Source organism: Onychostoma macrolepis, chromosome 13 (assembly GCF_012432095.1).
Source record: "Onychostoma macrolepis isolate SWU-2019 chromosome 13, ASM1243209v1, whole genome shotgun sequence".
NCBI classification, from domain to species: domain Eukaryota; kingdom Metazoa; phylum Chordata; class Actinopteri; order Cypriniformes; family Cyprinidae; genus Onychostoma; species Onychostoma macrolepis.
Window position 1 is genome coordinate 25,102,502 of NC_081167.1, and position 22,307 is coordinate 25,124,808.

The 22,307-nt window shown below is 37.1% G+C and overlaps 2 protein-coding genes across 5 annotated transcripts; one reads left to right on the forward strand and one right to left on the reverse strand.

The window, feature by feature from the left end:
• Positions 1-105: 105 nt before the first annotated feature.
• Positions 106-9,220, reverse strand: pyroxd2 (pyridine nucleotide-disulphide oxidoreductase domain 2). Of its 3 annotated transcripts, none has more exons than XM_058795030.1 (16): positions 9,015-9,220; positions 8,277-8,296; positions 8,082-8,175; positions 6,754-6,827; positions 5,785-5,940; positions 5,451-5,604; positions 5,239-5,300; positions 4,396-4,493; positions 4,167-4,308; positions 3,922-4,056; positions 3,452-3,524; positions 2,249-2,405; positions 1,872-2,026; positions 798-904; positions 494-645; positions 106-388 (listed from the first exon to the last, which is right to left on the reverse strand). In XM_058795030.1, the coding sequence occupies exons 1-15, from the start codon at positions 9,130-9,132 to the stop codon at positions 505-507; spliced, it is 1,686 nt and encodes a 561-aa protein (XP_058651013.1). In that variant the 5' UTR covers positions 9,133-9,220; the 3' UTR covers positions 106-388; positions 494-504. The 3 variants fall into 3 exon arrangements, with proteins under 3 accessions (XP_058651013.1, XP_058651012.1, XP_058651014.1); XM_058795029.1 differs by having other exon boundaries at positions 106-362; positions 525-645; positions 9,015-9,219; XM_058795031.1 differs by lacking the exon at positions 8,082-8,175 and having other exon boundaries at positions 106-362; positions 525-645; positions 5,785-5,957; positions 9,015-9,204.
• A 3,791-nt stretch (positions 9,221-13,011) lies between these two features.
• slc25a28 (solute carrier family 25 member 28) lies at positions 13,012-22,041 on the forward strand. Of its 2 annotated transcripts, none has more exons than XM_058796332.1 (4): positions 13,012-13,530; positions 16,977-17,205; positions 18,746-18,802; positions 20,260-22,041. In XM_058796332.1, the coding sequence occupies exons 1-4, from the start codon at positions 13,165-13,167 to the stop codon at positions 20,796-20,798; spliced, it is 1,191 nt and encodes a 396-aa protein (XP_058652315.1). In that variant the 5' UTR covers positions 13,012-13,164; the 3' UTR covers positions 20,799-22,041. The 2 variants fall into 2 exon arrangements, with proteins under 2 accessions (XP_058652315.1, XP_058652316.1); XM_058796333.1 differs by lacking the exon at positions 13,012-13,530 and adding an exon at positions 14,179-14,326.
• Positions 22,042-22,307: the final 266 nt, after the last annotated feature.

Sequence of the window (22,307 nt, forward strand, 5' to 3'; positions counted from 1 at the left end):
GCTATGTTGTTATACACCAGCTGAATCCACTGAACATGCTATACTTCAGTCCCTCACAACTGATTTTCATTCCTGTCAAAAAGCAAATACCCTGACTAAGGTATATTTATTATAACTATTTTTTTTTTATTTAACATTTCACTGAAAAAATACAAAATGGAACATTTTAGGATATGAACATTTCGGGAGTGTTAAAAATACAGAACAACCACATGCAATGTTAACAACACTTATTTGTCTTTTCATTAAAACATCCCATTGGGAAATGATATTCCTCACTGAAGGCCAAGATCACAGTCGCTTGAAATCTGCTAGAACTTTGAGAGCTGAATTCCAGCCAGCTGCACCCATAACACCTCCACCTGAATGAGACAATCTTCCATAAATGCTAGATAACACAGGGGAGATCATGCATATCAAGCTCAACATTTACCTGACCTGGTTTTATGCAATGTGATATCACACTGATGACATTTCTAAACCCAATACGTACTGTTTTAGCTTTTATATATTCAGGCACAGACCTGGATGGCTGCCACTGCCACATAAGTACAGTCCTTTGACTGGTGAGCGGTAGTCTGCGACAGAGGGCAAAGGTCTCGCCAGGTAAAGCTGATCCAAAGACATTGAGCCATGAAATATATTCTGTGGCATAAAACAAATACATGTAATGTTTGGAATTGTATGACGTGCAAATTAACTAAGAGATTAAGAGATAAAATCATTCTGTATGGCTGTGAAAATTACTAACAGAACTTTAGGAAAAGTCCATGTTTATTCAATTTAAATATGCATACCCCTCCAGTGAGACCAAAGACCCTCTCCAGATCAGCAGGGGTTAAAATGTCTTTGCCAACTATAGACTTTTTAAATCCAGGTGCGTAACGCTCAACCCAGTCTAATGCTGTGAAACAGGAAACAAAGGACCAATTACAACAAAGATCGTATTACTTTGAGGCAAGTGATATCACTGCAGTAGCAGAAACAGTGTAACTGTTTATAAAAGCAGCTAGTTCATGACGTTCCCGTCTATCAGATTGTGAATTTTTAGATGATAACGGTGGAGGAAGGGCTCATCTAATGTTTTAAAATATTATTGCAATGATTTATCCTTCAGAAATCATTCTAATATGCGGATTTGGTGCTCAATTATTATTGGTGTTCAAATTTTATTCATGGTTTTTATCATTATTAATGTTTTTGGTGGTTAATATTTTTGTGGAAACCATGATACATTGTTTTCAGGATTATTTGATGAATAGGATTATTAGAAAACATGTATTTGCAATAGAAATCATTAAATATGTCTTAATGATCACTTCTGATCAATTTAATGCATCCTTTGTGAATAAAGGTATTATTATTACTTAAAAAAAAAAATACTTACACAACTTTTTAATGGTAGTTTATCGTGGTTTGCGCAAAATATTAAACAGCAAAAACTGTTTTCAACATTGATAATATTAAAAAATGCTTCCCAAGCACAAAAACAGCATATTAGAATGTTTTTTGAAGGATCATGTGACACTGAAAACTGAAAATTTAGCTTTGCTATCAGTGGAATAAATTGCGATTTAAAATGCAATTTTTTAATTTTATGTTAAAATGTATAACAGTTATTTATAATTGTCATAGGATTGTACAGTATTACTGTTTTTATTATATTATTGATTAAATAAATGCAGCCTTTGTGAGCATAAGAGACTTCTTTCAAAAATGTTAAAAAAGAACTCAACAAACCTGTTTACACTTTGAAAGACCTCCAAGACCTTTTACAAACACAAGGCTTATAATGCCTGTGCCCGCAAACAGCACAAAAAAAAAAAAAAAAAGAAAAAAAGAAAAAAGATTGTGAATAGGGCATTAGGTACCTGTGTCAGCAAATCTCTCCCTGTCCTCGTCAGTCCAAGCGCGGCGACCCTCCAGCAAATATGGCGTAAACTGGATGAAGAGAGACACCACATGACAGCCAGGGGGGGCTAGAGTCGGATCCAGCACTGAGGGAATGGTCATTTCTATCATAGGCCTGCACAAAAACACCAGAAGATGAATCGGGATATTATGTAAATCGCTGTGGTTCGGTGCACTGAATGGAAAACCATCACCATAAACCCTGTCCACGAGCAACAGATGTGTTGTCTGTGAAACTCTGGTCATGACTTGCAAATTCAGATGTCCCATGCCTCCATGTGTGTAATGTGCAAATATTAGTTAGTCCATTATAAGCACCACTGCAGGTTTTGCCAACCTGGAGGATGGGCGTCCCTGCAGGCCCTCCCTGTAGGCCTCCTCCAGAACCTCCACACTCTCACAGTTCAGATGGATTGAACACTGATGATGGGGACCTGGTTTTCCATCCGCACTATTCGGAGCAGCCAAGAAATTAGGCAGCTTGTCTACAGCCACTGTTCATTTGCAAAGGACAGAGATTACAGAACATTCCGATCAACAATTATACAGGAAAAAGACAAACTGAACTTTGCTAATGTTCCCATTAAGTTATGAAAACGTTATTTCTTAATGTTCTTTGAATGCTCAAAATGTCCAGCGTTATGTGAGCGTTCAAGCAACCTTTTCATTTGATCATTCTGCAAATATTATTGGGTCATTACATTTTTGAATGTTCTCTCAATGCCCTGATAAGTAGTAACATTTCAAAAACATTAGCTGAATGTCTGAATAAAATGTTCCACGAACAATGTACAAATAATGTTTTTGTGCTAATGTTATGAGAACATCAGATAAACTTTCTATTAAAGTTGCATGAAGAAGTTAGTTTATAACTTTGGAAGAATCTTGCCAGAACGTTAGCCAAAGCCAAATGTTCTCTGTTAGCTGGGACTGTTTATATTGCTCAAATATTCAGCTTAGGAATTTGTTTTACAAATCAAACTTCAAACTGCAAAGAATTATTTTCTTACTGAGTACTTTTGTCATGTTTTGCATTACAATTATCTAAAGGGAAATTCAAAGGGAAAACTTTTTATTTTTTTTATTTATTTATTTTTTTTTTTTTCGAAAAAAGACTTCTTAAATAATTGTGTCTTGATTTAGGAATATTTTGAAATTTGGAATTTAAATTATTAGTGGAGTTTTATTATTAATTATTTTAAATGATATTAATAATTGTTTTAAACTAATTTAATTTATTATTAATTATTTAATTTTTAATCATTTCTAATATTTAATTTTTTTAATTACTGACTGATTCCAAATAAATGACAGTGATGTCTGGACTGTGAATTCCAGCTGGTATTCTTCGACACTCCTATTAGCATAAAGAATTATCTCTGGTCTTGTCTTGCTCGCTTAGTGTCAAGGTTCCTTACACAGAGCCTAAGCCTGAAATATGAACACTCTTCTTTTGCCGCCTTAGTTGTAAGCACTGTTTTTTTCTTGAAATGCATATTTAGTTTGATGAAATGAAGCGTTAAATTCTCTGTAATCTTACCATTTATCTTGGTAACAGGAGAGGTGTAGTCAATCTGATCTACAGCCGTGATGAATGCCTCTGGCAGGGCATCCTTTACCAGGACAACCACAGACATCAATTATTCAGACTTGTCATTAACATTTAAGTAAAACGGTTGTTCATTTTTCCACATTACTATTACAAATTTTTACATTGGCCTAATAAAAATAAGTTCAATGGGATTCTTAATGTTTTGCCTGTAGATATATAATCCTACTCTAAACTGAACTAACTCACATGTGGACAGTGTTGCCAGTCAAAGAATATGTTCACTCCTTGAGTAAACACAGATAAGGTGACTCTAGCTCAAGGCCACAACAAAGTGTTGACAGAATAGGATGACATTAACTGTGAATGAATGACCTAGACATAAAAGCAAATGCTCTTCATCACTTTTAAACATCTAAAAACGAGCAGAACTGGCACGGTCTCGGACTTCAGGTCTGTACCTGTGGTGTGAGCTGTTTGAAGGTGATGTAGGGAGTGGCGTTGGACAGAACCGCTTTACTGTGGACTTCAGTTCCATCTGTCAGCACAACGCCCTTGGCAGAACCATCCTGACCAATAAGGACCTGTTCAACGTCCTACAGTCCCCAAGGAAGGCAACAGATTAATACTTGTGAGACAACCGGTTCTTTTGAATGAAGAAACAATGGCTTGAGAAAACGGTTACACCTACTTCCTGAATACTAACCCTGTTTGTAAAAATATCTGCTCCGAGAGACCGGGCGGAGAGGGCGATCGATTGAGACACTCCACCCATTCCTCCCTCCACGTAACCCCAGGCACCTTTCTCTTTCTCCAGCTCACCCATGACATGGTGCAGTAGGACGTATCTACAAGATTAAGCATACAGTATCCACAACAACAAGCACAACATATTCTGAATCTGTTCAAACACATAAATGTCAAACCATCCTCACCCACTTCCAGGATTATTTGGACTTGTGTTTGCACCAATCACAGAGTCAGTGGCTAATGTGGCTCTCAACGGCTCTGATTCAAACCAGCGATTGAGCACCTACAGAAAAATAAGACTTTAAAAATGACATTTTTAAACCAAAAAAGCTTCTAATGCTATGTTCATGTCATGAACCCACAAATAGTTAATTTCTTAGGCAATGCTTAAAAAGCCAAAAAAAATTAATATTCATATTGTTTTCGTATTTTATGCATTTTTCAGATAAAACTATTGATCAAAATTTTGGAATGATTAAGTTTTTTTTTTAAAAGACATCTCTTATGCTTACCAAGGCTGCATTTGTTTGATCGAAAACACAGTAAAAACAGTAATATTGTGAAACATTATTATGATTTAAAATAACTGTTTTCTATTTTAACACATTTTAAAATGTAATTTATTCCTGTGAAGGCAAAGCAGACTTTTCAGCAGCTATTTCAGTCTTTGTGAGCATAAGAGATTTCCTTTAAAAACAATAAAGTTGCCATTCTACATTGGCATATGTGTTTTAACTTAAGCACAATCCAAAAAAATCAGAGGACAATACCATTATACTTAGAATCTGATATATGTGCAAATGTACATTTACATTGCCAATAATGTACAATGTTTGTCGAGAGTCTCAAACGTTTATGGAGACCCTCAGGTCTATATTAGTTTTACTTATTTTTGGCTTCTTTGCTGTCAAATTTGATCAGGAAATTGTTTTTGGATTGACCTTCATGGGGTCTGCTAGTTATTCAGTCAAATACATTAAAAAATGTCATGTGTATCTTTTCTGTTGAGGGCAGGAGGCATAACCCACCTTCATAACTGGAGCTGTAACAAGTTCATAGAAATCTGGTATATTCTTTCCCAACTTCAACCCTACAAGCATGGGAGAACATGGATTTTTCTTTAATTTATTAGTTTTATATGCCCTTGTCTTATAAGACTCTCCAGCTTAAGCGAGCAACAGTAGAACAATTGAGGAAAATCTGGTTTGCCATGTGTTATATAATCATGAAGCATCATTACCAGACTTCACCAAAGGTTTCAAGCTCCTCAGGGCAGATATTTTCTTTCTCAAAGAGCCCTGAGTCAGTCCTGGAATGTCAACAGGTGGAGCATCTAAAAGAGGGTGGATAGCACAGGCCAGTCTTTCCAAATAGGATAAAAAATCAGCATAGACCTATAGTTACAGGACAGAGACAAAATTCATATTAAATCATATGCATTATGTATATTTAGTTCATTATTTGTGCTAGAAGGGAGTGTAGGCAGTTTTCACAGCATTTTGTTTTTAGTGTCACATGCAAGATCATGAAATGCTCTTGCAAAAGTCTAATTCCTCTCGTCAGTGACATTGAACCTTGGCATCTTTCTCTGAGAATTTGCCAATCTCTTGCTGGGTCTTTGCCAGGTCAGCTCCAAGAGTTAAAGACCGCGGTGGTCGCCCTCTTACACCATCCTCCAGCATGGGGGTAAATGAATAGGGGTCCCTCATGTACACCTTGAGGCCATGTTTCTGCACAGAAAGACACACTGTGGAGAACTGCTGTCATTTTAGCCTGAAAGGGAAAAAGTAATTAATCATCTGCCACTTGTTTCTTCTCCTTGTGAAAAAGAAGTGTGCTTCTTGTAATGAAAGTGCACTTTTAGTGTCCTTCAAATCTTAAAAAATTATACTTGCAGATTAATGAAATAAATCTAAACTCTCTTGAAGAGAGTACACTTTTATGACTGTTTCACACCTAAGAACACTCATAGAAAGTATGTAATAATGTCAGATTAGAAGCATTACTTTAAAGTACATTTTAAAACAGTTTTAATCATCTTCTGTCATGCTTTAAAGAAGTACACTAAATAAAAATGACATTAAAAAGTATATTTTAGTTTGTCATAAATGCTTGTCACTTACTATCACTTTTAATCAGTTTAACAATAAAGTAAATGAAAGCTGAATAAAGTATTAATTTCTTTCAAAAAAGAGAGGGAAAAAACTGACTTTTTAATGGTAGTGTATATTGTCACAAAACATTTACATTAATATCTAAAAACATTAAAAATCTTACTGATCCCAAACTTTTGAACAGTAATGTACATATAAAGATGCCCTCCTTATGTAAAAAAAAAAAATGCATTTAATATTACATTTAAACAGTTATCTGTAATTATCGCAAAAACCATGCAATTAAAAAGTATTCTAAAGTGTACTTCTTTTTCACAAGGTTTGTCAGGTCCATCTGAGGCACAACACCATTGGAGATAGGGGGAGCCGATCAGTTTTATACAAGAACAAAAGAGAGAATCGGGCATGTAACATCAATATGGACATCACCTTGAGCTCCAGGTCCTGGTAGATATGTGGGCGCAGTAAACTGAGCAGATAGGAGGCCCTGGAAAAGTGGAACCCTGAAATAAACAGCCAAAGTCATGCAAACTACACTGATTCACAGCTGAAATGTAATATATCTTCAGGGTCAATCTGCAATCTAGACTATCCTTAGACTACTTAATATATCAGTTCTGAATTTCTAATTATTGATGATAACAGTGCTTGAGAAACTGATCTTTGGCCAGGCTGTAGGGGACTTAAGTAAGCATGGTCTGGGTGATAAACCAGGGGCCTGTACCATGATGGCGGCTGAACAAACTCAGGGTTACAAGATTGGTTTTGAGTTGACAAAACCAAACCAGTCCAAGCCGGCTTTGTTGGTACCATGAAGAACATGAACTTTCTCTGTCAACTCAGGCTTGATCCTGAGTTAATGGAGCATGTGCACATGAATGTGTGACATCAGTAATGAGCAGCCAATCACATGTCTTCAAACTGTGATTCACTTCTCATGAGAGGGTCAGTGCGATTCACTACCAAAGATTAAAAATTTGAACAATATGAATAATTTAAACACAGCAAGATGAAACAATCTATCTATGAAAGAGGACAACTTAAAGGAAACATCTCGCCATTTAAGTGCAAGTAAAAGTTGTAAAGTTAGTTTATAGAGTTGACAATATTTCTATGTATAAAAACACTTAAAAATCTAAGCTCATATGTAGTCATGTTTAAAGCTATTGATTCTAAAACTTACTTATATTGCATATTATCTATATTTTTATATTAATTTAAACTTAATAATTAATATTAAACTAAGCTGGCTTGTGTAATGCATTAAGGGTATAATAATTATATAAATCATATAAAATAATTATAAAAATCTGCCGATTTTCAAAAATGTTTTACTATGTAGCATACTTTAATTTGGAGTAGGGTTGCAAAAGGGTGGAACATTTCTGGTAAATTTCCAGAAACTTTCCAAAAATCCCTGGAATATTCCAAAAAAATCCTGGAATATTTCCAAAATTTACTGGAAAATTTCCACCTTTTTGCAACCCTAATTTGGAGTAAGAGAAACTGGGGAGTGGCTTTATTGCATCAGAGACGTATCACTTTCCTTGAGGCTGATTGGTCAAATTTCAGTTTGAGATCTCTAAACCAGAACATAACCTGGCCCGGAGCAGGTTAGCTGTGGAGCTTAAGTTACTATGGTGATGAACACAGCTAAAAGCCAAACCACTTTCATGGTACCTAAAACCCAGAGTTGGCACAAACTAAACTGAAACTTATCTGGCTTGCCATCTAAACCGGCTTCATGGTACAGGCACCTGGAACAATCTCTTCAGATACGGCTGCTCCTCCAAGCACATGTCTGCGTTCCAGGACTGCTGTTTTCAGGCCTCCCTTCTGCAGATATGCTGACTGGGTAAATCACAACAGAAGGATTCTTGAGATGAAACTGTTGCGCAACTTGTGTGCTCAGACACATGAGATGAGATACGTCGGTTTTGGTGTGCACTTACCGCAATAAGCCCATTGTGACCTACAAAGAAAGAAAAGGATTGTAGGTTTGTTCAAAGGAGTCAAAATTTTACAATCATTTACTAGATGTTGAATAACAGCCAATGATATGTACTATTATTATCTCCTGAAGCATGGAGGTTATGAAACGAAGTATGACTACGGTTCAAAGTATGCAGGAGTTTGCAACAACATATTTAGATATAATAAAAAGTAGAACACTGCATGTTTTTACAGTACACAAACTTTTACTCCTGCAGGGGAAGCATGGAGGCTCAGAAAAGCGAATTCCCTATGGAGCCGCATGAAGTCTTTGGACGTTTTTGATCTCATTGGGACATTTGTAAACAGAAAATCATAACCGTTTAAAACTAATAATTCCAATGATTAGTATTTGGTTCACAAATATACATTTTCTCCAGTCTCGATTAAATTATTTTAACAAAAACAACCCTCACAACGCCGCAAACACGACTGTGACTGGTCCCTCCTGCCCAGCGTTGAGAAAAGTAACAGGCGTCACGTAACCACGTCGTCTGTGCCCTGCTTTAAAAGTGGTTTCTATAATAATTTCTAGCTATACAACGACACTGTAATTAAAAAAATAAAGTTAAAATACAAACTCATGAGGTCACGTAAAATAATTAGCATTTTCATAATCGAAGAAAAGCCCCGCCCTGCCATGTTACAATTTTGCTCTGTTTCTTTAGGCCGTGCATGCATGTATGTCTGCAGCCTACCTGCACCGATAATAACCGCATCATATTGAGGTTTGAGGGCAGTGCTGCTGTGGCTGCTGCGCCGTGTCACTGATATAAACCCTCTGTGAGCGCCACCTGCCCTGACAGCCGCAGCCATGTCGAGTTCTGACAGCTCTCAAACCCAAAGCTCAAACTCCACAGCTTCGCCCTTTCAGTGCAGTATACTGGCCTGGGGAAAAACTCCAAGTACAAGGTACTTTTCCCTTCTTGAAACACTCCTCCCCCACATGCAAAAAAAGGAAAAAGCTTAGAGAAAACGGTAAATAAAAGTACAAATAAAATAAATAATGCATTGAACTATTAAACTATAACTAAAATAAATATTTAAAAAAGGATTCAAATTATAAATTAATAATAAAAACAAACAGTAGGCCTACAGTAATACTAGTTTAGGTGGAAGTGACAAAACATGCCATATAGGATTACCGTGTCTTTTGAACCAGAACTGTCATTTACATTCACAGCAGCCATGCAGGACAATCTTTGGTGTGATACCACTAAAGCAAAATCAGACTTTTCTTTGCGCTGATTCTGCCTGAAAGCATTTATTTTGTTTGTTTTATTGCTGTTTTCCAGTGATTCGATTCAGTCAGTATTCATCAGTCTAAACAATGTGCAGAATAGAGCCTTTTTGTGCATTTACTAATAACTGGTATTGAGTCAAGAGTAGCTATAGAGAAGCGGCTGAAGAAAGCTCAGTTAGAATCATTGTAATATCAACAATCTCTTGGTAAATCTTTATACATGGTTAACTGTCTGTTGTTTTGCATGTCTATTCAGTCACATAGAACATCTTGAGAACATTTTCAGTGTTAGACCAAGGTCCAAAGTTAAGTAGAACGTTTGATGGTCAACGGGTTGTTTAAATAAACCAAATCTTTGCATTAACCGATGAGACATTAACCTTGTTTTATAATCTATTTGAAAGTAGGATAGCGAGCTAAAGGTAGGCCTCAATATAAACAATGAACAGAGTGAGAGTGTTCCACTTCTTTAAAAGTGTGCAGTGAAAGCACATATCAAGGCAAGACAAGTTTTTTTAAAGGAACTTTGTCTATTAATACACTGGCACAAGGAAAAATCACAAGACAGAGGCAAATGATCTCACATTAGAGCCACAGTAGCTCCATTGTATTGAGCTGCTTCTTAAAGCGACTGTACTGAGACCAGTGTGAAAATTGATTATGTATATAAAATAAACAGATATCACCTGTTTGTGGCATGCCTGCGATCTCAGAGTTTGTGAACATGTGATCAACAAAATAAAACTGTGGGCAAAATTATAAGTAGGCTACAAGTTGTCTACTGTATCTTCTTCATCGTTTCTGTATCCTACTAAAGTGTGAGAAGTCTAGTGTTCTAGAAAGAAAGAAAGACAAGCGCCAGAACAAAGCCACATTTTATTCCAGTAGGTGGCGGCAAAGACTTTGGGTTGTCATAATACAGAGGAAGCACTCAATTAGCCTCAAAAATGAAATAATAGCTGAGAATATAGATCATTTATTATTACAGGTAGGCTTGATCATCTGAGCCTTTTTATGTATTAGTAATTTAATTCATGTATTATTTATTAACACTTTGTTTAATTTGTTAAATGAACACTACAACATTTATTATCTTAATGTTATTTTCAGCATTTACCAACCAATACAGCTGCACAGTGACCTAACACCAACAATCATACTTTTATAAGATTACCAAAGATTAATAAATGCTGTAAAAACATATATTGTTCTTTGTTAGTTCATGTTAGTGAAGGCATTACTAATGTTAACTAAAGAAAGCATATGGTTTTGAGATTTACCATTTCTGTATCGGCCTTTTACATCAATTAATATCTTGTTAACATGAATCATTGACTATTTAAGATGGGGACGTCATAGCTAATTCAAAGCCTTTTTAATATTGTCTCTTTCCATTATAAGACACGTCAAATAAAGTTGCTTCAAAGCCTTGCCGTGCTTAAGAAATGTTCTCTTCAGCTAAGAGAAATCATCTTGACTGAAGAGCCCGTCTGAAGAGATCATAAGTGGTTCTCTCTCTATGCTAAATATGATAAGAGATGATGCATCAACGTCATGCTGATGGGGCTGCAGACAGCTTTTAGAGACACATTTGAAAAACAGGAGGTTTGTGGCTTTGTGCATTTCACTCAAGTAACCGAAGATAACCAAAGCTTAGGCCTTAAATGAATTAGAAACTCAATTTGAGTCTATATGATGTGTAATTGCCGTGACGCAGTATACAATATCCTTTAACTTGTATTTGTTTTGCTTATGCTGTGAAAAACAACTCCTATTGATTCAGGTTCTCAGAAGGAAAAGAAATAAAGTAGCCTGCTATTAGACAATCTAGGGTTTCCCGACACCTCTATCAGAGCATGTCGTCAGGGAATTATGGTCAAGACAGAGAGATACTCTACAGGCACGCCAGCTTGGCTTTCCTTGAAGGAACACATCTGGACAACACACAGTCAACGCTAATTTGATCAAGGCCAGGGAATTTTCTTCTTGTAAGCGAAAATTAACACTTCATTCCCTTTGTCGGCAGAAATTCTACACCGTGGGCTCTTGGCCAAAATGAAATTAGCTGAAAATGGTCCTGCTTTAAAGTATAATTAGCTCATTGTTGAGCAGCCTAATTAATTTTCTTCCAGAGAGATGATTTTAAACTTTGGGTAAAGATAATGATAGTGTTGTTGATGTTTACTTAGTCTCTGAAGACTATGATTTTTGTTATTTTTCAGGCCTACGCAACATTTTGATAATGAGAGTGGTGCAAAGAAGCTGGCATACAAAATCTCACTATAAAATTTGCCGGCCTATAGCTAGTATATTGAAATTGTGTAATAATAATGGAACCTACATAGGCCTACATGAAGTTTGCTGATTATGTCAAATTAAAAATAAAATATTTGCTGGTTTGTTGACCTGAGTTGATTTAAGCTGGTCACCACAGACCGGCCTGATGAGGGTTAGACCAGTTAGGACAAGCAAATCATCTTAGGTTCGTTTCTGTTGATACGGATTTGACCTTCAATCCTAAAGTAAACACTGATTAACCTATAGGTAATGCATCCATATGCCTCAGTTTTTAATTTATAACCTCTTGTTTTTGACATTGGGTGCAGCTCGTGCGAGACGAATCTTTTCATTGAACCAGTCTGAACAATAAATTAGACTGAATCAGTCCAATTAGTTATAAAGAAGCCGATGAAGTACCAATTAGTGATGTAAAAGTAAAAACTTGATTGCATCACAGTTTTATTCATTTGCTTATGCATTTAATATTTTATTAAAACATGCAAAAACCTTTTCAGTCAAAAGATGTAAATTACTTTTGGTGCAGTTTACATAAATGCAGATTACATTTAGGGACTAACTGACTTTTAGGAAATTAATCAGGGCTTCAATACAATAAACACTGTTTTAATAATAATAATAATAATAAATGAATAGAAAAACTACACAACAATGTTACACAAAGCACATTTTTTAATTGCAGAACAAGAACATTTTTATATAGGCTACAGAGGATTGTAACAGTGTATTACTGTTATAATAATAGTAACATCAAAAGAAATACACAGTAAAAATAAATAAACTACAACAGCAATATTATTATTATTATTATTATTTAACCAAAATAGCCGAAATTGAGAATTTCTTAAATTAGATGAATTAACAAGATATATGCCACGACAGGATGTCAAGGACCACCGTGTGATGATGAAGTACTCACTTTTTTTTATTATTTTATTTTATTTATGAATTTTTTTATTTTTTTTGAACGTATTTTTTGGAAATACATTTTTGAACGCTTCTTTGAAACAAACTGTTCAAGAGAACCGAATCGCGAAAAAGTGTTGGGCTTCCCATCTCTGGCTGCTACGCTATGTTATGTCACTGTATCCCATAAATAACAACTGCGCGCGTTCTGATTTGAATGACATCGGCTTCCTCCAATCAAAGCGCAAGGACACAGCGAAAGGGCGTTTCCGTTTCCCTTCGCGGCCTGTTCTGTCGGTTACCGCCTGCTGCGCACTTCTAGCTGAACGGGACGCGTCCTCTCCCCGGTGCTCAGGCGGGAGAGGCCCGAGCTGAACGCGTAAACATCGGGCGTGGGACGCATGATTTTAAAGGACTGGGTGCTGCAAATGGAAGCGGATGGTTTTGTGCGCAGGCGGCGGATGACAGCGGACACATCGGGCGGCGATGCCGCGGTGGCCGGAGCTTCCGCGGGCGCGGAGATACACTGGCTCGGCGGCAGGTTCTGGGGTGTTTCCGAGAGTCTCGTCGGCACTTTGACACCTCGGATAGCAGGAGAAACGGAGCTTCATGTTGGACATTTCTATGGCTCCCAGGAGGCCAATGATTTCTCGGAACCGGACTATGAGGGTTTGCCCCAGGGCGCCTCTACCAGCACGCACATGTTGGCAGGGGCAGTGGCAGGAATCATGGAGCATTGCCTGATGTTCCCTATTGATTGTGTGAAGGTAAATAAAAGCAGTTGCAAAACATCAAGAGTTTTATAAAGAGTTCACGTAGAGTTAATGTGACGAACAGGCCCTTGGAAGATCCGACAAGCTGGCAAGGTCGAGTTAGTTCTCCTGTGTGATTTCCAGACTATTTATTTTATAGTCTACATGCTTTGCAGACTAGTTTCCTCTTCTCCTTTCTCAGATTTTAGTTGTCTACATATAGAATTAACTATTGCACTTCATATTCATTGTAGTTATTAATGTTAAGAATCCTTTTTAGTCATGTAATCTCTCCAGTGTTTAATTCTGTCTGGACTGATCTAGTAATAACTAACTAAAGTCTCAAGCATGTAATTCCACCAGCAACTGCTTGCCTCGTTATTGTGATATGATTGACTCCTGGGGGTTTGAGTGACTGTAGTACCTGTATGTCTGCGAGGTGTCATTATGAAACATGAACACGAAACAGGAAGGTCACACGTGGCTTCTGCGCTCCTAAACCACGTGACCTTGTTGACGCTGCTTTGGGATACTGCGCATGCGCATCGTCTGTAGTTCAAATGCAGTCTATTGAGAATGTTTTTGTATTTTTTTAAGTCGAAGGATACCATAGAGCAGGGTTCCTCAGATCTTTCCGTGGAGGGCCAATCTGCTGCAGAGTTTAGCTCCAACCCTGATCAAACTCATCTACCTGTGATCTTCTAATGATCTTGAAGACTCTGATTAGCATGCTCAGGTGTGTTTGATTAGGGTTCGAGCTAAACTTTACAGGAGTGGGCCAGATTTGAGGATGCCTGCCATAGCCTTTCAGGTAGTGTACCTCCTCTATCATGTTTTTTGACATGCACCATAGCACGTCTGTGATATGCTACTTGTTATGTAACTACTAGACAGATCCTCAGACTGCATACTTATCACTATTGTTTCCCTAAACCGGACACTTCACTTCATGTGTCATTGAAACTGTTTTGCATTAGAAGTGTTTGCTGGATGTACTGATCAAGATGCCATTGGCAAACTGTAAGGAAGTATTACTTTGAGTGTTCAGCTGCTCTTGTCAGGATAAAGTGAAGGGTTCTTTAGAGACAAAGACACTTGTTTTATGTCTTTTACAGCTGTTCCCTCTCAAATGGGCCAGTCCAGACTGTGATCCAAGAGAACACTGATCTCTTTTGTGCATTTTAACACAGTTTTTTATTACTCTTTAAATACATGCTATAAAAATGAGTGCTAGCCTGTATGTAGGGCTGTTTTCCTCAGCTTTTCATATTCTTAGAATGCTTCACATTTGACAAAAATATTAAATTAGATTTTCTTCTGCACTGATTTCAATCCACCTCTTCATTTACCTGTCAGAGACCTCAGTTTTTAATGTATCACATCAAGTTCAGCCCACATTTATTTTTGTTGAATGTCTTGCTTGATTTGGAAATATGTTAGCGGTAAAGCTGGTTGGAAGTACTTTTAGATTTTTGTAATCTGTCTTTTGCGAAATATGGAAATTCCATCCTGAGGTTGATTCACAGTAGTAGGAGTGATGAGGAAAGGTAAAGCTAACAGTGGATTTTGTTTACATTTAAGTCAGAGGTCATCTTAAAATCTCTGAACATACATTGCACGTTGCCCCTGTTTAGAGAAGAGTCAAAAAGAAGTGTAGAAATAACTACAGCATCTATACAGTCCATAATTCATTTATTTGTATATGGATGGTAAAAAAAAAAAAATGGATTTACAATGCATTGTGTATACAGTATAGATTATAGCACAGACTAAGTTGCATCTTTGATCCCTAGATAGGCTTTTCTCTAAAAGAAAGAAAACATGAAATATAATTAAAATGAAAAGTGCAGATGTAATTGGTAAATTACTAAAATGAGTACAATTCTGCTTTGGTTTAAACCAGCCCTTCACCGTTATCATAAAACAATGTAAATCTTGTGTTAATTTTACTTCATTTGGTAACACATTCCAAAGTTGAGAAACCTTTACAGAGGAAAGGTTTTTTGTTTTTTTTCTTCTGGTAAAATCCTGTCTATTTGTAAATTCAGATATCACCTTTGGGGCTTTATTATACAAGCATTTAAACACTAGATTTGCATTTTATGAAAAAAATGTAAACTTAAAACATGCTTTTTGATGGTATAGCAATGATGCCATTGATTTGTTTTATTATCCATAATTGTTAATGTGACATTATAGAAAAATTACATGATTAATTGTGGATTGTTTTGTTTGGGTCTAAACTGTGGCACAATTGCTGCATGTATAAAAAGTTGAACCTAAATTAAAAAAAAAAAACAAATGGGGTAACTGCTTTTATGTCTTCCTTACCTCATTCATTCATTCATTTTGGCTATAAAAATATAGCATTAATTCTAAACATTTTTATTCAGTAATCACTAATGACTAAAAAAAGAAAGAAATTGATTGGTCAAAAAGAATGGGAACTCTTTGTACTCGTAGTGTTTGTTTTGTTCAGACCCCAGCATATTTTGCTCTTGTACATTGTTTTCTTGGTGGTAAATGCACGATTATTGTGAACTATACATACTTTAATCTCAGTAGGCAATTTCCTGATAGAAATGAAGTAAATTAATGCAGTAAAACGACCAGTTCTCTGTTTTGCACAAAACTCTGTTCCCTGACCCATTTTGCAATCCTAAGCATTTCAAGAGCAATCTTAAAATGTCCTGTTGGAGGTTGTGGTTCCCCACAGCCCTTTCATGAGGAACTGGCTTCAGATATGATTTACACACATTTATTTGCAAATATGATTATTTCCCTGGCCTTTTATGGAAGTATCGTTTTCTTACAGGAATAATGTTACTCATGCAGCCACAGCAGGCATCTTAAATTTCACCACATTGCAGCTGTCATTCTGAACTAACGTTTTCAGCCACGCTGACCGTGTCAGTTCAAACATGACTTTTGTGGTAGGTTCAAGGCCACAATGTAAATCTACAAAACATGTTGGGCATCCAAGTACATTACTAAGAACTAAGTACATACATTTTTCCACTGTTGAGTTATTACCAGTTCCAAGCTAGTACTGAATTGCATCCATGTTTCTCATGTATGTCAGGTGATACCATAGATCCGCAGGAAAAGCGGATTAGGTGGTTAGATTATGTCCCTGTGTGACCTTATTGCTGCAAACTTTAGTTCTGAGATCCAATGACTTGGCTATGTGATGCATTGTTTGCTAAGATTTATTGTCTTTTTTTTTTTTTTTTAAATGGTGTTTTGTTGATTTATTTTCAATGTAAAATTCATAAATATTCACACTTATTTTTTTCACTATGTGTGATATATTATTATATGTGTGATATATAAATATATTATTATTTTTTTATGTTGGTGCAGGCTTGAGATAACTAAAAAAATTTAAAATAAATAGCCTAATTATAAATAATAGCCTTTTAATAGGTCTTGTAAGTTTAAACAATTGTTCTTTGTTGCAGACGCGCATGCAGAGCCTTCAGCCAGAGCCAGCTGCCCGCTACCGTAACGTGATGGATGCTTTGTGGCGAATCGTGAGGACTGAGGGAATCTGGAGGCCAATCAGGGGTCTGAATATTACAGCTGTAGGGGCAGGGCCAGCCCATGCACTTTACTTCGCCTGTTACGAAAGGTTGAAAAAGGTCCTCAGTGATATCATCCATCCGGGAGCGAACAGTCATTTGGCGAACGGTACCAGTTTTCCCGCCCATCAGTACTACTAATTCTTCTGAGCAGCTCACCCACAATTCTAATGCAGGATAGATTGCCAGTTGGCTTGAATGAATCCGTAAATGTGTTTTTAAGTTTTCTCAAATCTTTTTTTGCTTTTTCAGAAGGCCTTTTTAACTTATTAGTTGCAATGACTGTCAAAATTATGTGAAATCCGGCAGTGGTTTAAAACCATCAACATTCTGGAATTAGTTATTTGGCAGTGGCTGTGTTATCTGTATGAATCATGTATTACTCAAACATCTGCCCGTGTCTTCTCAGTTGACCTCTTTAAAATGTCCTTCTAGTATGAGGTCAAATTCCAAAATAGCCCAAAATGCCCCTCTCCAATATCATGACAGCAGCTATAAATATAGAAGATCATCATGTGGGTAGTAAATCTTTGAACGTGCGATGAATAATCCAAGTTTTTAATGGTTTTCCTTCAGGTTGTATCTTTCTGGCGAAGAAATCAGTGCAAAACTTTATGACAAACTGAACTGAATTGCATTGCTAACTTTGTTGGAATACCTTAAAAGTAGGGCTGCACGATATATTGCATGCGATTGTCATGCGCATCTCGTCAGTAAAGCCGGTTCTGTGATTTATTAATAAATCTCCATCGCTTGTTTTCAAATGGAGCTGCATTTAATACACAGAGCCGTAGTTCACCGACAAGCTACGCAATTCGCGCTCAGAATCGCAGATGAAACCAGCTTTACTGACGAGATGCGCATGACAATCACATGCGATCTATCGTGCAGCCCTACTTAAAAGCTAAACCTAATGTAATGTCACTACACAAACTTAACTGACCCACTGTATGTCCATATGATATAATGTAAGCATTTCTAAAGAGAAACCCTTTTCATTATATGTAGAGAAATGGAAAATTTGGTTCTTGATGTGTTATTGGTTTATATTGTATTATTGCATTTGTCAGATTGTGGTGCAATGGTATTTAGGCTTAGCTTCAGAGCTCGTAGTGGAAGTTATTGTTGGTGTTTCTGTGTCGTGTCTCTTTTCTTTCTTTTTCCTCTAGGTCAGAGTGAAAGGGTGGTAAGTAACTGCTGGCATGTTACCGTTTACCAGTAAACTTCACTGAAAAGGAATGAAAATGATTAGACACCATGATACTTCAGTGTGCTACTCTAGGTTTTTTGAGTCATAGCTTGAAGGCAGATGTCTCATGTCCCGTTAGCACCTTGGTATTAATATTGTAGACTCAGAAGCTGTAGCAGTTTTTGCTTCTTATCATAAAACAGAGACACGATGAGTGAAGTAAATGCCAGTATCCTGAACAAAAGACTCTTTCTCCTGACTTTACATTCCCCAGAGTTTATCCAGTCAATCCCTAATCTCTCTGTTAAATCATAGGGGGTATTTGGTGGCTGTTCAGGACACTGACTGTGATCTGATCTGTCTGTATAACTGATTGTTGTATTTTAAGTCCAGTGACTGACTATCCACTCTGTATGCATGCTCTGATTTTGGTGCTAATGTCTGAGGATGTGTGTTACAGGGACCGCTGGATGTGTTGCCACATTACTTCACGATGCTGTAATGAATCCAGCTGAAGGTATATTTACTTAAATCTCTACTTCTGATAAAAAATAAAATAAAATTTGAATATACCGTTCTCTACTGTTCAAAGGTTTGGGGTTAAATCCTTTTTTTCTTTTTAAGAAATGAATACTTTTATTCAGCAAAGATGTATTAAATTGATCGAAAGTAACAGCAAAGACATTATAATGTTACAAAAGATTTTCAGTTCAAATAAATGCTGTTCTTTGAACTTTGTTCATCGAGGAATCCTGGAAAAATGTATCAAAATCTCCACAAAAAAATGAAGCATCACAACTTTTTTCAACATTGATAATAATAAATATTTCTTGAACAGCGAATCAGCATATTAGAATGATTTCGAAACAAGAAGGTTAAAAAAAAGGTTATTTAAAAAATAAATAAATAAATAAATATATATATATAAATAATACAAATTGACACACTTTTTCTGTGTGGTTGATGAGCAGAAGAGACATTTAGCACAACCCACACTTTTGAACAGTAGTGTATGTTTATTGTTCTACTTTATATCTGTATGTAGTTTACATGGGTACTTAATTATTTTTATTTTTATTTGGATATTGTGGATTTGTTTTTGAACTTGGACATTTAGTTCAAAAAAAGTCGATTCAAAATATGTCATGACAGTAGCATTATTGGGCCATACAATGATATTCTTGGAAATATTGTTGTGTAACATGGTGTATATAATATATATTAATATCATGGTAGTACCATCAAATACCACTACTGTACCAAGTACTTTTGTTGTTTGCTGAAAAAAGTTAATCAGATTGCACAGAAGAAACCTTTACTTTAAAGAAAAGTCAGAAAAATGTTGTTAATTGCCCATGCTAATTAGTAGGGCTTCAGTGACAAATATTGTTATTTATTTTATTTAATTTCTCTTTTTTATTGGGGAAAAAAGCATGTTATTCCACATCATGCCCAATATTCGTTGTTGCAGCCCTACTAACCAGAAAACCTTGACCCTCTTGGTCTGGAAGTTCACTGTACGCTCCCAGCCAGGAGATGGCAGAAAAGATCTAATTTCCTGGCAAAACCACAAAAAAACACATTTCCAAAAGACAGCCTTGTGGGAGCAGATTGTCCTTGCTCTAATTAACAGCTGTGCGATGTTGAAACAGTAGCATTAGCTGAAATTCCCCAGTGGGCCGAATCTCAGTCTGACAGCAGTGTCTGTTTCTGCACTCTTGAGGCTCAAGGTTAATCAGCGCAGGTGGCAGACTGAGACCTTGCATAGACACCTGCTATCATTCGCCTCGTCTGTTCCCCGCAGACCGCTTGACTATAGGTCAGGAGACAGGAAGCGCGTTTGATCTGCTCATGTCCGGACGTTTCTGCTTTGATGGGCCTACTGTATTTCAGTCATGACCTGACTTTTTGCACTTGCCTAATGTTCCCCTTCCTGTCCTCTTTTTTTGTTTCCTGTCTGACTGGCTCGTTCAGTGGTGAAGCAGAGGATGCAGATGTATAACTCGCCATACCGTGGCGTTCTGGACTGTATGCGCTGTGTGTGGCGGCAGGAGGGGGCGCTGGCGTTTTATCGCAGCTACACCACGCAGCTCACCATGAACGTCCCTTTCCAGGCGTTGCACTTCATGACCTACGAATATCTGCAAGAGCTGCTGAACCCCCAAAGACATTACAACCCCTCCTCCCACATGGTGTCGGGCGCGCTGGCAGGAGCCATTGCCGCCGCCGCCACCACGCCACTGGACGTTTGCAAGACGCTGCTGAACACGCAAGAGTCTCTGGCGATAGATTCCGTCAGCCAGAGCGAAAGACAGATCACGGGCCTCGGCCATGCCTTCCGGACTGTCTACAGGCTTGGCGGCCTTCCCGCGTACTTCAAAGGCGTTCAGGCCAGGGTCATATACCAGATGCCCTCAACTGCCATCAGCTGGTCCGTCTACGAGTTCTTCAAGTACGTTATCACCAAACACCAGCACGAGAAGCGCAGGATCCAGAGGGACGGAGAGAAGTAAGCGCTCACAGCTGGCCTGACCTTGGCTTTCTCTCGCATAACCAACCAGATAAGCACTCGAGCTGCAAAAGGACTGATTTAATAAATGATACGCACATATAGAGTCCAAACACTCATGTCTGTTTACTTCCTTTCAGTCGGCATTTAATACTGAAACTTTCCTGTATAATTCAACTAATAATCATGACCTAAGTTCTCACTGTGAAGGCTCAAGGTTTTGTTTGCGACATCCTACTTTGCACTTAACCCAAATTACACCTCCCACAAGAGGGCATCAGAGGCCTCTTTAGACTTTACATGCTCATGAGTGGGTGGTCCTTCAAGTTTGTGGGTGGGGTTTAGAGCCTCTAGACTTCTCCAATTCCTAAACAGTACCTAGAACAGCAAACCTGACCCCTAGTTTTTTTTTTGTTTTTTTTTTTGTTATATATATTTTCCTAGCCAAAACCAATACGCACAAGTCAAGACATATCTGTACATTCAAATTGGGATTTTAAACATCATTAAAATCATTGTTTATGGCAGAATGTAGACCTGTACAGTAATTTATTGCCTTCTCTGGCTGAATAGCACTCAGAGATAATGAAAGATATCTATGTTAAAGGTATTTTTTTAATATTTGGCGGTGGCTTTTCGTCAGCACTTGTGGGAAATGTTCCTGCAGTTGATCCAAAGTTCAGAGATGGTATCCCCTTCATAACTTCTAGAAATAGGTTTAAGGACACCGCATATAGATATGTATAACAGCTTTAGGAAGACACACAGTCATTTCTGGCCAACATTATTATTATTCAGTCAACAATGCCTTAGACATGCAGATCACATGACCTGAGTGTCATTTAAAATTTAGATTCAGATTTAATCTGTTGAGGTCCTTCTGAGTAATTCAGTGAATATGAATTGGTCATTTGGAATAATTTCTAGATGGACACTGGAATGTATTTTGGTTTGCTCTTAACATAATTTGAGCTCTTGTGTTTGAGCTTCAGCTGGCAGTTGAACATATGAAGAGTTTTATTGATGAAATCTGACTGCCCCGTTCCTTTTTGTTCCTCAGCTATGAATAAATTAGCAGTGCAGGGATTTCCCTGGCTTGCAATGGCTGATATCGGTGTGAGTTTAATTATTTATTCATACACTTGATTTATTCATGTACTATAATTCAAGTTTGGAGTTAAAGGAATGTTCTGGATTGACTCCGATTTGGACTGGTTTGTAAAAATAAATGGCTACAGTATAATGCACTAGCTGTGGAAGTCCTTATTTTTATTTTTATTTTTTTTGGAAGACAAAGGCTTCATTTATTTTATCAAAAATATATTGGGTAATATTGCAATTTAAAATAACTTTTCAATTTGAATGTGTTTTAAAATGTAATTTATTTCTGTGGTGGCAAAACAGCATCATTAATCAGGTCTTCAGTGTCAAGTGAACTTTTAGAAATCATTCTAATATGTGCTCTAGAAACCAGTCGATTGATTGGAAACCTTTCCATGTAAAGCCAGGTAAA

Excerpts from the sequence above, each read along its gene's own strand:
- slc25a28 (XM_058796332.1), top strand. The coding sequence starts at position 13,165 with ATGATTTTAAAGGACTGGGTGCTGCAAATGGAAGCGGATGGTTTTGTG. Across the intron at positions 13,531-16,976 it reads TCCCTATTGATTGTGTGAAG|ACGCGCATGCAGAGCCTTCA; the intron begins GTAAATAAAAGC and ends TCTTTGTTGCAG. Across the intron at positions 18,803-20,259 it reads TGTAATGAATCCAGCTGAAG|TGGTGAAGCAGAGGATGCAG; the intron begins GTATATTTACTT and ends TGGCTCGTTCAG.
- pyroxd2 (XM_058795029.1), bottom strand. The coding sequence starts at position 9,132 with ATGGCTGCGGCTGTCAGGGCAGGTGGCGCTCACAGAGGGTTTATATCA. Across the intron at positions 8,297-9,014 it reads TGCGGTTATTATCGGTGCAG|GTCACAATGGGCTTATTGCG; the intron begins GTAGGCTGCAGA and ends CTTTCTTTGTAG. Across the intron at positions 6,828-8,081 it reads ATCTGAAGAGATTGTTCCAG|GGTTCCACTTTTCCAGGGCC; the intron begins GTGCCTGTACCA and ends TGTTTATTTCAG.